Below are 16,184 nucleotides of genomic sequence, written 5' to 3' on the forward strand. Positions count from 1 at the left end.
GTCGTCTGAGCCACCCTAATTTAGCAATTTATATTATGGTAAAAATTAATTACTGAAATGACTATTCAAGACTGCAATAGCTAAAACATGCTGTTACCTAGAATTATCTGACTTTGAACTGTTTTGACAGTCTACAGTGTAAGCGCTATGAAGAGATGACTAAGCCACCTTCTGAGAAACAAGCTAGATGAAGGAATTAAACAACTTTTTACCAGCGTACAGATCAGCAGAAGCGAGCAGCAAGCATGTATGAGCAAACTGAATGTGCTTTAAATAGGGCGCCTTGTTTGAGCTTTGGCCATTGAGCAGCGAGGGGAGTTAACGAGCTAATGCAGCTCAGCTGACGGGACAGTGTTGTTAGCAAACAGCATTAGCAGCGTCTTGACTACCTGGCCTGCCAGAACTGACGCTGACGCTCAATTTAAAGCTACACTGTGTAGGATTTACTCCCATCTAGCGGTGAAATTGTATATGACTACCAACTGAATATTACTTTCTAGCCCCTCCCATTCCGAGGGCGTTTTAACTCCTACGGTGGCCGTATTATTTCAAATCTGCCGGCAGTCGCGAGTAATCTCCCCCTCGCATTCGTCACGGTGCCACTGAGTGTAAAACCGCAAAAGGCAAAGCTTGAATTTCCAGGTATGTCCCTCTTTGTCTAATGTATTTTCAAGATGGATGCGCAACATGGCTGCTGCCATTCGAGCGACTCGCTCGTATGTATTCTAAATGGCAGATTATACACTTACGAGAATACTTAATTAGTTGGTTGAAGTGATTACTCATTAATGAGAACGTATAATTTTGAAAGAACAAAGTGTTTTTTGCTAAAAATCAACTTAAAAAATTACACAGTGTAGCTTTAAAAAAAAAAAAACAGCACAAATGTTTTCAACATTGATAATAATAATAAGCAGCAAATCAGCATATTGGAATGATTTCTGAAGGATCATGTGACACTGAAAACTGGAGTAATAATGCTGAAAATTCAGCTTTGCCATCACAACAATAAATATGTATTAAAATGGAAAACATGTATTATTTTTAATTTTACTGTATTTTTGATCAAGTAAATGCAGCCTTGGTGAGCATTAGAGATTTCTTTTAAAAAACAAATTAAAACAATCTAATTATAAACCTATTTCAATTCCATATGTAATGACTGAAAAGGTTGATGGAATTACTCACCAAAGTACTGGAATACAAACCATGTTGTGTTGACAGTGTGACCAAATGCCATTTTGCTTTTAACATTGTGTTGTCCCTGCACTGAGAGAAGGAGCAGTTTGGCCTTGACTAACAGAAAGCTCAACAATGTCCAGACTGTGACTTGCAAAAAAGGGAGGCATGCAGGTGTCTCTAAACGTTTCTTATTGTTTTGCACTGAAGCCCCTTTTTTCCTAAAAATGGTTAGAAAAACCACCAATGAAAGTCACCTATTCCATAGCTTAGACAACCAATGTTGTTCTGAACCAATTGTATTTTATACTTACTCCTAAAGAAATGTTGCTTCCTATTGTGTTAACAAGAAAAATAAAATTTTGTTATGGCCATTTTAGAAATTGGGGGCTCGTCCGGGATCTCAACTTGAGCTCTCTTGCACACAAAGCAAGTAAAAAAAAATGTACAAGCAGCCAAAATTAAGTTTGTTAATACAGTTTAACAGGGTCAATCAAATGCCACATGAAAGAACTATGCTTGTTTTAATCAACTGTAATGTAAAATTCTGAACAATGTTTTACAATGCAATTTTGTATTGGTTTAATAAGCTGAACATAAGTGATCAAAACATGTACCACAACTTGAACCTCACTGATGCATTTCCACTCCAAGCCTTTGTCTTACCTCTCTGCTTCCTTCATGTGGACAGTTACAGCATCATAATGCGTTCAATTCTATATTATGCCAATTTTAAAATAACAAAATGAGTGAAAAAGGCCTAATAACAGAGTAGACAACCACATTATTCAAAGCACAGAGAATAACATTCCGCATTAACACAAATATCAAACTATCAAAAATGATAATACATTGCTTCCAATATTCAAGTCATTAAACCACAAGGCTAGTTTTTCATATATTATCATGTATACATGAATGAATAAATCTACCACTTCCATGTAACTTACATGATCAAATCATAACTTAAAGAGTCCTTCTTGCTCCAGTAAACAAGCACTGCAGTTTCTGGCATTTATTTGTTTTAAACTCTAAATCATAAGACATTTTAAGACAGCATTTTCATGGGCATTCATTTTATTTTCCATTTTAAAGTCATCCCTTTTTTCTCACCGAAGCTATAAATTCCTCTGAACGGCCAGAAATTTTTAAATATGAAAATAAAAGCACTGCTCTTTAGAAATCTGTCAACTGCTTGACAGAAAAAACAAAACAAAACTCCTGAGAGAAACGGAGGCACAAGAGGCACAATAACAGCCGATGCTAAATTTGTGAACTATTGAACTAAAACCATAAATTTAAAAGAATGACTAAATAACTGGATAAATCTGAATCCATAAACACAACTGTTATAAACAGTGGAACATCATCAGTGATATCTGCATCCCTTCATAACATCAGGTATTATAAATGTATAATAACACTGTAAAGTTGACAAAATAAATGAAAAATACTGTTCTTGGTCAGTGTGACGATTTGAAAAGATGACGAGAACACATCAAAACACAAATTACGCTCAGTAAAAAACACATAGAATACTTTAGAAAACAAAGGTGTTTTTGACAGATAACTATATTTGACTGTACTTTATTCTGTATAAAAACTAAGCCAAATTCTGTTATATTTATAGCCACCTTTGTTGAATCTCTTCCTCATCAGTCTTTAGCACATTACACCAGTGACCCTGCGTGGTTCTGGGTGGGCACCATGACTGGCACCGCCCCCATGCGGGACAGAGTAGCAGTGTTTATAGGCATGTTGAGCGGGCACGGGGCCTGCGGCTGCGGGCCCTCAGTCCTGTGTGTGGAGGAGCTGTCGGGACTGTGATGGCGATGGTGGCGGAGCGTGTGATTGGGTGTGCTGCTGACGTTGTATCCGGGCAGGCCGTGGAGTGGGTTGGGATCCCCTGGGCGGAGGCGGTAAGTGGCCGTGCTACCCGAGGTGGTGAGGATGGAGGCGGTGTCCAAGGCACCTGGGGGGTATGGGTAATGGTTGTTTTGGAGTGGATGTTGAGGGTCCTGTGCTGGAGGGCTGGTGGCTATGGAGGACAATGTGCCATTCTTTGATATGATGTCAGATCCTGTGCCACTTTTAGCCCAGGAGACACGTTTCGGGGCCTGTGCGTCTTCCCTAAAGCAATGGAAAGCAGATACTGTCATACACACATCTAATCCGTAGCATTATGACAGTGGTGAACAAAGTACCCAAATCAAGTACAGATCTCATATCAAATATCACTCCAGTAAAAATACTTTTCTTTTTGAAATTTACTTGAGAAAAAATTCAAAAGTACTGATTAATGAATCAAGTTTATTTATTCTAGCCAACATTAGTCAGACTAATCATAATTTAGCACTAATAAAATATTAGTGCAGACATTTAATATGTATTGAGCTGCAAATAAGCAAACATATTATCACAAAAATGTATTATACACTATTAAACCTTTAAACTTCAATGTACTAAAATATCAGTTTAAGTTACTGATAATACAAGTGTACAAACAAGTTAAATAATATACATATAGTATCTTAAAGGGATACTCCACTTTTTTTGGAAATAGGCTCATTTTACAACTCCCCCAGAGTTAAACAGTTGAGTTTTACCATTTTCGAATCCATTCAGCCGATCTCCGGGTCTGGCGGTACCACTTTTAGCATAGCTTAGCATAGATCATTGAATCGGACAGGACCATTAGCATCTCTCTCAAAAAAATTACCAAAGAGTTTCGATATTTTTCCTATTTAAAACTTGACTCTTCTGTAGTTACATCTTCTACTAAGACCGACGGAAAATGAAAAGTTGGACCACTATTAAAAGTGGTACCGCCAGACCCGGAGATCGGCTGAATGGATTCGAAAACGGTAAAACTCAACTGTTTAACTCTGGGGGAGTTGTAAAATGAGCCTATTTCCAAAAAAAGTGGAGTATCCCTTTAAAATGTGGAAAAACTAAATTTGGGTAAATATGTGGTGACATATAGTATAAAAATACAATGTACATATTGTCGTCAAGTAAAAAAAGTTTGATATTACACTTTGGAATGTAGTGAAGTAAAAGTTTCATGAAAAATAAAAACACTCTGATAAAGTACAGATACTTGAAAATTTTACTTGTGTACATGAATTAAGTAAAAGTATTCCATTTCTGTCCAGCACTGTATTATGAAGAAATATAAGACTGGCTCTTACTTGATATCATTGGCTATCTCATCCTCCTCAGTGTCATGATTTCTCCTCAGGATAAAGATCAGGAATAAGACGAGAGCCATCAGACCCACCACAGACCCCACCGTGGCCCCCGCGATGACCCAAACATTGTTAGCTGCGGCCACACGAGGAACAATTCAGTTACAAATATAGAGAGTGTGGAAATCGCCAATGTTAAATGTGACGTCAACCTTTGTGACTGACACTTACGGGTGGAGACCTCTAGATTGATGTGGCAGCTGTCAGTTCCAGCAGTGTTGCTGGCACGGCAAATATACTTGCCGGACATGCTTTTGGTGAGGTTGCTAAGTCGAAGGGTGCCCTGCCTCTCATCTGAAAACAGAATCCATCATTCATACTGCCATCACTGAACATCAAATAAGAGTTTCCAATAGAGTTCACCACTCCATATATATGTTTCGGCTGTTGTGACCTTTATGTGCAAGGTATTGCAGACAGTGTATGACTGCTTATTCTACGTCTATGGGTGTTTGTTCAATTATGGGCACTTTTGGTCCTGAGGACTTTTCACACACTAACTAATTTGTTAACATTGTTAAACATACACTTCTGTTCAAAATTTTGGGGTTAGTAGGCTAAGATTTTTTTTTTCTCTTTAAAGGGATACTTCACCGATTAACATTAAGCTTTGTATCAGTAGAAACCCGGTAGTATTTTCAAATGATCGTGCTTCCCTCCCTCATGTCCCCCTGAGACGAGAGATTTCTGTATTGTGTCTGGAAAAGAAACTCATCGGAGGCTTTTTTGGCCAGAGGCGAGAGACTACAGCCAGTAGGAGTTAGTTCCACATGTTTTCAACCCGTCCATAGGGGGATCTCACGATAAAACGGCGTCTTTTCAGTTTCGAGTCAACTAGTAGCCTAGTTGTATCATGTCTTCCGATACTGCCCTCTGTAACCGGTAGGCTTGGCTTGGGAGTGGCCTCGTAGGGCAGCGAAGCAAGTGCATTCTGGGAGTTGATGTCTTTCATCCACATGAGCCAAAAATAAATTTTCTGGCTTTTCTCAGTCTAGAAGGCACCAACTTCTAAAATAATTTCACATTTCTACTACATAAATGACCCAATTTAAATACACATTCATCTTTCCAGCGGTGACATATCCCTTTAACAGATTTCAGCTGTTTCTTATATGGTTACATAAATCTTTTTAACATGCCTTGATAATTTACTTTTGTTACTTTATCAAATGCATATTAGGTTCAAATTAAATTGTATTCTTTTACCTTTTCGATCTTAAAACATATATGAATTTTCTATTTTCCACAAATTATGGAAAATATCTAAATTGTGGTATCCTTTCCACCAAATCAAGTTGTTTTAAAATATTTAAGATGTTCAAAAGTGTGTAAGATTTTTTTTCTCCATTATTCTTCAGCAAGGAGGTTTTATCAACATTTCAGCATCAAGCTAACTTTTTTTCCAACATTGATTATAAGAAATGTTTCTTGAGCAGCAAATCAGCATATTAGAATGATTTCTGAAGGATCATGTGACACTGAAGACTGAAGTAATGATGCTGAAAATTCAGCTTTACCGTCACAGGAATAAGTTAAAATTTTTAATATATTCAAATAGATTTTTTTTTTTTTTTTATTCTAATAATATTTCTCAATAGTACTGTTTTACCATATTTTAATCAAATGAATGCAGCCTTGGTGTGAGTTTAAAATATACCATCTTTAATGAAAAAAAAAATCTTCGGACATAAGAGTACCCAAACTTGAAGAAACACCTCTGACAAAGACAGGAAATACGAGTAGAATCCTTTGAAAAGCCCTATTTAAAAAAAACAAACACTTTGTCGTGACTCTAAAGGAAGCTGAAGGACACAAATACAGGACATACAGTATGTGTTAAAGATCTGGCTGCAATTATGTACAAAATACTATTCCTATTTTCACTGCATGACAGTGGGAAGAAGGATGGAAAGTTAAAACCACAAACACAGAGAACAAACATTACATTTTGGCCATTATTATAGATAGTGTTGGCAGAGAGTGCAGTGGGACCATCTGCTGCTGTAGCTTCTGTCCACACTGACTGGCCTGCAGTGAAGAGCAGCCAATCTCAAATTCCTCAGTGACCCAGAGCCCAGGACAGACGCCCAGGGACCGGAGTCTGGGCTTTACAGATTTTACAGGCACTTTTATACTAATGAAGTGTCACTTAAAATGATTGGCTTCATAAAATGTACTCTTCAATGGTATGTTCATAAAAACCATGCGATGATGGCTGATTCAGGATGTGATGTTTCTACATTGAACAAACAACAAGACACAGGACTGATTTTAGCTCTCTAACAAAATACACAAATAGTACAGAACCACACGATTCATAATTTCAAAAATGGGAGGGAACAAAAAAGATGAAAGGGGTAGGATAATGTTTGATAATATGCTTTTAGACTGATATGTTTGGGATATTGAATGACTCTAATCTCACTGACACACATTGATACAAATGGCTGATAGCTAAGCTTTTTTTGTTGGTTTTGTCCTTTTTGCACTCTTTGTTGACAGATTTTGCGCAGATGGTAAACTTCATTCTGTGAAGGTTATCAAAATAGTGTATATGAGCATTGCATGTTTTTCACAGAATGATGATCCGCCACTGTTATTATGAGACAGGAAATGAAATGAAGAATATGGCAAACGGGATCGGGAAATAACCCTAGCCAGATTCGAACAATATTTTAACAATGATATAACAAAGATTATATCATATATCACATCATATAATATATCATTATAACATTATCTTTAAAGGTGGACTAACGGACTCATGCATATGTGAAATTAGTTTTCGGTTATCATCAGCATTTTGTTCACAGTCAGCCATAAATCATTTATACTGCAAATGAAAATGTCCCATAAAAGGGAGGTTACATAATTTAAAAAAATTATCTGAAGTACTATCACTTTCTTTATGTGTAAAACTTTTTTTTTTTTTTTTATGTACCTTTAAAAAACCAATTTCACTACCGTTCAAAAGTTTGGGTTCAGAAGTTATGCTCACCAAGGCTGCATTTATTTGATCAAAAATACAGTAAAAGCAGTAATATTCTGAAATATTATTACAATTTAAAATAACAATTTTCTATTTGAATATATTTTAAATTGCAATATAAACATTTCTTATTATTTTCAATGTTTAAAACAGTTGTGCTGCTTATTTTTGTGAAACCATGATACTTTTTAATTTGCAGAAAGTTCAAAATAACTGCATTCATTTGAAGATTTTTTTTGTTACAATATAAATGTCTTGACTGTTACTTTTGATCAATTTAATGCATCTTTGCTGAATAAAAGTACAGTATTACTCTAATAAAAAATAAAAAAAACTGACCCCCAAACATTTGAATGGTAGTGCAAGCAGTAGCAGTTTTTTTTATTCCAGTAAACAACTGAGCAACACTGCAAGAGTGAACCGCACATTTAATGTGGCTCTAAAGAGTGTTTCTAAAGGAGTTCTCTCTATCCTAGGGTCTGTTCCCTTACCCAGGTATCCCAGTACAAGCACAGGCTGGGGGCAGGACCTCCACTCTGTGAATGCGCAGATGAGAGTAACAGAGAGAGGACGAGAGGAAGACAGATGACCAGGAGAACACGATACGTTTTTCTTTCCTGAGGGGAGTATTACTGAGCACCTCGCCTCCCTCAGGACTCTCATGTCAGAAGAAAAAAACGGGAGACCCACGTGCCTGGGATCAAGGAGGAAATTTGCAGCACGGTTGATAAGTATAAGCCTGCTTTCATGAACAGCTGGCACCGCAGTGTATTTCCACCAAAGATTTGTGCTGATCACAACTGACATGTCAACAGAAATCATCATGATATATTTTGGAAATACACATTGGAAACTAAATGCATGTTTTCTTTCCTCTAGTTCTGCAACTGTTATATGTCATGCATGCTTTGTACTTGAAAGAATGCGCCAGTGCTGTAGAAACATTGTAAGACATTCCTGGCACTCTGTCAAGGTCAAACCTGTTGTGTTCAGAAGCTGATGGGAAAGTGTCTATCTGGCTGCTCTGAGGATAACAGAGCTATTTCACCTCTCCTCAGGCCAATGAGAGGGAAACATGCTAAAGCAGTGATAAATGATGCCTGTGCTCTTCCTCTCTACACAGCACCTAACCAATCTCATCAAGATAATAAACTGAGTTCTGAGAAAAACAGCCCCTCAAGATGATACTACAATAACACAGTCATATACTATACTGTTCACACATTTGGGGTCAGTACGATTTTTTAAAAAGTCTTACGCTCACCAAAGCTGCATTTATTTGATCAAAAATACAGTAAAATTGTGAAATATCATTACAATTTTATGTTTAAAATGTATTCCTGTGATGGCAGCTGAATTTTCATCAGTCTTCAGTGTCACATGATGCCTCAGAAATCATTCCAATATGCTGATTTGGTACTTATGTAACATTTCTTACTATTATACATTTTGAGAACAGTTGTGCTGGTTAATATTTTTTGTGGAAACTGTGATATATCTTTGATGAATAGTAAGTTTTACTATTGTAACTTCATAAATGTCTTTACAGTAACTTTTGATCAATTGAGTGCATCCTTACTGAAGAAAAAAGTATTAATTTCTTGTGTTCGTTTTGAAACACTAAAACACAGTAGAATTAGCATTTGTGTGTCATGACAGTTTTTAAAATAGGGTTTTTTGATTTGCAGTATGGAGTAAAATAAGCAACTTGAAGAGACTTGCCAGTTTTGTTCTGCAACATCAATTACACAGTCAAATAACATGAATTTTGAAACTGTTGTTTGACTCCAAATGTCCGCTGCTAACAAGTACTGTAGCTACATAAAGTCTAAAACGGTTGACTGATTTGTACAGCATGTAAACTCAGACAATTCCTGGGGAACACATGGTGAATTAGCCCTCGGGGTTGGTCTACAAATTGAGGTCATAAATGAACAGCATTATAATTATATTCTAATTCCTTTTATATAATTGTTGTGCTACATGTGAAAACAGCTATAAACAATAAAAAAAAAAGAATACTATATATATATGTGTGTGTGTGTGTGTGTGTGTGTACACTAAGTAGAACCTGGTTATTGATAAATCATTTGAATGCAGCATAACAAATAATTTGTAGCCAGAATGGGTTTCTATTACAACATCTTCTTAAGCTTTGCAACACGATATAATTGCTTATTAAATTCTAAATTGTTGATGACCGGATGATCTTGAGGTAACAAGATTATCAATGTTAATCCTTCAATTTTACATCCAGTGTTCAATTGTATTTTTGCCACACAATTATGCTATTTGAGCACTTTTTTAGTTTGCTAAAGTTTAATGACTTTAGTATAGTACGTTTTAATGTCGGTGTATCTCTTTAACTAAACTAACATTCATTCATAATACTTTTATTCAGCAAGGACACATTCATTTTAAAATATATTCAAATATTTTAAATTGTAATAATATTTCACAAAATGACTATATTTTTGATTGAATAAATGCAGCCTTGAGCATAAGAAACATTAAATAATCTTACCAGCCCCAAACTTTTAAATGGTAGTGTACCATCTAATTAACCACCATTCAAACATATATCAATCCATACAGCAAATTTAACACCTTTCAGTGAAACTATCCTTAGCAGATGAAAAATAAAATCCCCAAATCCTTTAAATGAATCCACAGAAGCTCCTGATTTTGTTCTCAGATCAAATAAAAAAAGAGAAGCGAACAATGGCAGGAGACTCACTTTGCATGGGAGAGAAGAAGACCTCAGAGAGTGGAGCTGCTTTGGTCCATTTGTACTGAGGAACAGGTTTCCCATAGCTGGATTTACAGCTCAGCGTTACGTTGCCACTCAGCACAGGTTTTCCCGTCATAGAGCATACGGGCGTGGATGGAGGAACTAGAACAACCAGAGAAAGAAATCATGAGATAGACAGTTCAAAATGCTAATATAAACATTTCATTTTGTCAATGTACCTTTAACATTGAGGTTTAGTTCCCCTAACAGGCCTATAGCTCCTGGGATGACGACATTGCAGGCGTAGCGCCCGGAGTCGGACTCCTGTGTGTTGTTGATGTAGATGGACAGATTGGCGGAAGGCATAGACATGGAAAAACCCACCCGCTTCCGAAAGTCAGGACTACCGATGCCTATCTGTCCAGATGAGTAGGAGATAACCTGCAGTGCAAAAGCACACAGAGACACTTTAACACGCAACTAGGCTTCTGCAATATCACACGTTTGCATAATGGTTGTCTGAACCAATCAGATATTTCTTAGGATGCGTTCAGATACAGTAAGGTGAGAATAAGACAAGATGGAAAGGGGTCTCAAGATGCACATTTTAAAAAAGTTTCATTTTGAAGCAGTTTTCAGTGTCACAAAAATCATTCTAATATGCTGATTTGCTGCTCAAGAAACATTTCTTGTTATTATCAATGCTGAAAACAGTTGTGCTGCTTACATTTTTTTTGTGTAAACCATGTTTACACCTGGTATTAAGATGTGTTTTGGTCGATCGAATCACAACTAGACGAGAGAGACACATTCCCGTTTACACCTGGTGTTTTAATCTATCTCTTTTTTCCACTTTCAAACACTTCTGTCCTCATTTCTTCAAGGGAAGGGTCTATGGGCAGGTCAAATCTATGGGCATTCGACCACAAGCAATCCAGGCGAATGTGTATTCGACTACCTCTGAAAGCTCAAAACGTTTTAGACCCTGTTTACCCCTGTATTTGTGATCCGACCGACCAAAAAGCATCTTAATATCTGGTGTAAACAGGGCCAAAAGCACAGCATTTATTTGCAATAGTTTTTTTTTTTTCAACAATGTAAAAGTCTTTAGTGTCACTTTTGCTGAATAACACAAAAAATAGCACAAAAATTGCCAGCCTTTCAACAGGTTAAAAATGATATAGAAAAAGGCACCACTAAGAATATGAAGCTAAAAAAACTACCGGTAATTAAAATCCACAGTATAGGTAAACTAATAGGCTAGTAGGCTGTTGGACCTCTATCATTGCATATCAGTATTCATATGGTCAAGAACATTAAAATGAAAATCTTCTGGCACTACTTAGCAAGTGGCCGATGATAATGATGGAGGTAAACTGTCATGCTAAAGATAATCCTCGGGTCCAACAGCAGATGGTCAAGTTTGAATTTTAGGCTGATTTTCCATTTATTTATGATAAGCTAGCAGGCAAAGGGAAACAAGTGCAACTACAGATTATGATAAGCATCACAAATATCATTTGAACACATGCAGACGCATGCATGATGTCTCGCATATGCAGTGTAACCTTACACATTATCACACCTCGAGGGTGTATTAGCTGACATTTACATCGCAATCTAAAACCTTCAGTGATAACGGCTCGAGTTAATCCACTTCTCGGCCATCCATCAAATTCATTGTGTGTAATTTCATAAGCAGGCTTTGACCTTTCAAGCGTTCCATACTTTTCCTGTGACATTAAAGTGAAACCCATCTGTTGAGTGAGCCTGTGATAGAGGATGCAGAGGGGGTCTGACATGTTAGGTTCATGTCATTTATTTGTTTGCTGATGGAGGACAACAGATTGTTCTCACATGTAATCTGCCCCTTTTTTTTCACAATGACAGTAAAAGGGGGACAGGCAATGGTCATCTGACAAATAAAATCGACTTAACTTTACATTAAGATATTGTGTTTATATATATATATATATATATATATATATATACATACATACACACACACACACACACATATTTATATATGCACATATACTTGATTGTGCTAAAGTGGAACTATTGCAAGTATACTTCAGGTACACTTTAAATATCTTGCATTTAAAGACTGATATTATACAGAGAGCATACAATCCTTATTAATAATGATATTAAAGCACATTTTAGGCTTAATATTAAGAAATGTGCATTGTACAATAAATAAATACCCCAAATAAACTTTAATTTTAGTCTTAAGTGATATGTCAATAAATAGTATAGTTGAAGTATACTTAGGATGAAATAAATGTATTTTACATTTTTGTAGAGATAGTTTTTTTACACTAGATCAAGTTTTTTACTTGGGTATATACATACATATAAATATAATGTATATGTATAATGCATATGTATATAACATGGACTTATTTTCAAATGAAACATCAGGATTATAGGTTAAATATATATTATTATTTATATATAACATAGACTTATTTAAGAAATTCACCATCAAAAGTATACATATATATTCCAAACATACTCACTTGTTTGGAATCATTGCCCCAGAAGGTCCAGATGATTGTGTTCTTCTCGATGGAGGTGGTGGGGGTGTACCAGGCCTCCAGAACAACCATTTGTCCCATGATTACTTCCATGTCTTTCCGTGGCACCTCGACCTGCTGAGAATCACCTGTGATAGAAGTGAAACAGCCACTGATGGGACTTATTCTGGAGATCAGAGGGCAGGTTCGGCAACAGTGCTTGACTTTAAGGTGACATCATTAAATTGTACATTTAAAAAAAAACTAATCATAATCCTACACAGGCAAAATTCCTAATCCATCCAAAAACACACACACAAAGGGAACATTTACAGCCCCTCAGATCCCAAAAATCATGTACTGAAAAAATGAATAAGTTCATATGAGGTAACTCTTTTTAGCAAATTCTGTAGAAAAAAATGCATATTCTACAAGAGCAAAATATAAATGCATCCATATTTTCCAAGCATAGCTGTCGTATGACTTCATTTGAAAAGAACTAATTAAAGTAATTGAAGTATTTGATGTGCTCCTCAGCGTTAAACAACAAGAGGCCACAATGAATAGCCAACCTATAGTTTGCGCAAAGAGCAAGAAAAAGCACACAAGAAATATGAAAATATAAAACAAAATGAACTGGTTAATAAGGAAAAAAACAATCTCCTTGAATGAGAACATCTATTGCCCATACACACAATGGTTCCACTCAAGAAAAAAGTGCTAAATGATACCCTGAGGTGACTAATTTAAGCAGGGATCACTCACAGGGCAGGAAGTCTCCAGAGCTGCTCAGCTGGAGGTGGATCAACTGATCCCAGCATTCCCAACTGTCCTGGTCAGCCAGTTTGGCAGTAGATCCCTCACTTACAGATAAGCGTGGTGGTGGAGCTCTGCTGAGCCGCGCTGCGCTGCACTGCTGCTATATTCCCTTTACTTTCAGCTTTAAACTGAATCTGTCTGTGACGTAAAGACGCCGGTTTCTTGCTTTAGGCTGAACGCTGCCCTCAAGCTGCTTTGTTATTGCTCATGAGACTGCGCCTCCATTTTTTAATTTCTGTTGTGGATCTGGACTAGTAATCCTCCAACAATCCACGGCTCAATTTAGCAACGCTTTCTCCTGGCTCACGTGAAACAAGTCAAACTCGGCTGGATTTAAAGAATGATGTAACCGACAGCTCCTTTGACAAACGCTTTCACTGCTGGATTGCCTTCATTCATATTCTCACAGAAAGATAAACCTACCAGATTAAAGGATCTGGTGGGAAACTGATCTAAACATATCCACATTCCTTATCATTTAGCCTTATTTCACCTAACAGAGGGATCTATACATTAGTACATAATCTCATCATCCAAAGAATACTATTATTATTAATAAGAAATGTGTATTCAGCAGAAAATGATTTTTTTATTTTTTTTTTACAATATTTTGTATTTTTGATCAAATAAATGCAGCCTTGGAGACCATTAAAGACTTACCGACCCCAAAATTTGCACAATATATTAAACATACAAGTTTAACTAAAGACGAGCATAAAAGTGTATTTAAAGCTTTCCTTGGATATTTAGAACGGCAAAATTTACTTCGGACTCTGATTCAATCATATTACCCAAAACAGTATTGTATTTGTTTCTGTCTGCCAGATTTGTTTTGCACTTAATCTTTTTAGTGGGAAAAGCTCAATCTTCCCCTTCGTACCACCCTGGGACTTTGGAGGGAGTGTAAGTAGGACATGCGTCGCCTGGGCTCATGAAAGCGCTGCGCCGATGTGTGGCGGCTCTCTGATGTGCCTCTGTGTGCCCAGGTTTATCCCTTACATTTCTGAGCCATAGTTGTTTATTAAATCAAGGAAAATCGTCCCTAATCCCGTCACTGGCTCCATCTGTGCCGCTCCAGACAGACACACACAGTACCAAGGTGGGTAGCCTGACACGGACACCTTGATTCGAGGATTACATGGACACACTGCACACACAAATACATGATGCATGTATATTTATACACAGACCAGGTGAACACGTGTAAAACTTTAGATCTTCATCCTGATACATGTAAACAAGCTATGCATGATAACAACACTGACATTGATTCACACCAGTCTAACAAAGTGCACAGTAGTATTTTATACATCAAGAAGGTGAAGACAGGAGAAGCTGCACAAAAGCAATGGGTGAGGGACATCTTTTGGAAATGTAAAAATCAAACTAATGAATGGAAAAAGAGATCACTATTGTACAGTCTATTGCCGTTACAGAAAGCCACCTAATGAGGGCAGCGCAATACTGATGGATGCAAGTAAAGATGATAGATGAGTTCAGATAAACAGACATAACAGGGTAAACATCAATGCCACTGAGTCTTATGTGCATTCAAAGGAATCAGAAATCCAGATCAGACAACAAAGCTAATTTTAATGTAGTGTACTTAGAATTTGTATCAAAAGACAAAAACACCACAAAATTCTATATATTATATAAAAATAAAATAGTTTATATAAATAAAATTAATTGTCTAAGGATCAATAAGAATATAATTTTGTTTATAAATAAATCAAAAAGTCACTATTCACTGACAATCTTCCTATTCCAGTAAGCTGTTAAAGGAGAACACCGGTCAATTTTAACATTGAGCTCATTTTTTTGTACATTTGGAGTGCTGTCAGTACAGAGAACAACGACAAAAATCGGTGTTATCCTCGTTTTAAAATGTGCACCCTGTTGACTTCAATGGGGCAAGTTTTAAACCTGCTTTTAGCCTCTTAACATCCTTGATGTGTCATTACAAGTGCACAGGTCATGTGAGTGATTCCTTCGGAGTGAACGCGAGTTCACGCGCATAGGTTTAGTACCTATGATCACGCGCGTGAACTCGACAATCGACTACTGTGGACTTCGACCGAAAACAGGATGTAAATACAGGTATGTGCGCTGGCTGAATAAACATCATTTTTCATATATTTCTTTCACATCTACTGCAGTCTGATTCACCCGCGTTCACTCAGAAGGAATCACTCACATGACCTGTGCACTTGTAATGACACATCAAGGATGTTAAGAGGCTAAAAGCAGGTTTAAAACTTGCCCCATTGAAGTCAACAGGGTGCAAATTTTAAAACGAGGATAACACGGTGTAGGCAACACCGATTTTTGTCGTTGTTCTCTGTACTGACAGCACTCCAAATGTACAAAAAAATGAGCTCAATGTTAAAATTGACCGGAGTTCTCCTTTAACTCAAGAACTATTGTGACCAGATCACAGAGTCAGTGAGTTTAAGGGTGTGTTCACACTTGTAGTCCAGATTACAAAAAAAACAATTACATATGATGGTATTTTGACCAGCTGAGAACTCGCGAACTCGAGTCAAACAACGACAGGAATCACTCCATCACACACAAACGAAGATATGCTGCGAGTAGATGCGGTTCTGATGCCTGTGCTTGAGCATTATGTCCTTTTTAGCATTGCAACTTGTGACATCATGTCCCGTTTTTGGTTCGTTTACATGTCTTTGGTCCGT

General features: G+C 36.9%; 1 protein-coding gene across 3 annotated transcripts in view; it reads right to left on the reverse strand.

Moving 5' to 3' along the window:
- Nucleotides 1-1,642: 1,642 nt before the first annotated feature.
- Nucleotides 1,643-16,184, reverse strand: part of esamb (endothelial cell adhesion molecule b) — a 39,401-nt gene continuing 24,859 nt past the window's right edge. Inside the window, exons 2-8 of one of the 3 annotated variants that reach the window (XM_084419852.1) lie at nt 12,670-12,815; nt 10,387-10,588; nt 10,154-10,309; nt 7,908-7,952; nt 4,599-4,721; nt 4,371-4,503; nt 1,643-3,309 (exon numbers count right to left, since the gene is read on the reverse strand). In XM_084419852.1, coding sequence (XP_084275978.1) covers nt 2,850-3,309; nt 4,371-4,503; nt 4,599-4,721; nt 7,908-7,952; nt 10,154-10,309; nt 10,387-10,588; nt 12,670-12,815 — 1,265 coding nt within the window. In that variant the 3' untranslated portion in view covers nt 1,643-2,849. Of the gene's footprint in view, nt 3,310-4,370; nt 4,504-4,598; nt 4,722-7,907; nt 7,953-10,153; nt 10,310-10,386; nt 10,589-12,669; nt 12,816-13,431; nt 13,728-16,184 lie in introns of those variants that run through there. The other 2 variants (XM_084419854.1, XM_084419853.1) reach the window with 2 other exon arrangements.

Source organism: Rutilus rutilus (genome assembly GCF_951802725.1).
Source record: "Rutilus rutilus genome assembly, chromosome: 9".
NCBI lineage: Eukaryota > Metazoa > Chordata > Actinopteri > Cypriniformes > Leuciscidae > Rutilus > Rutilus rutilus.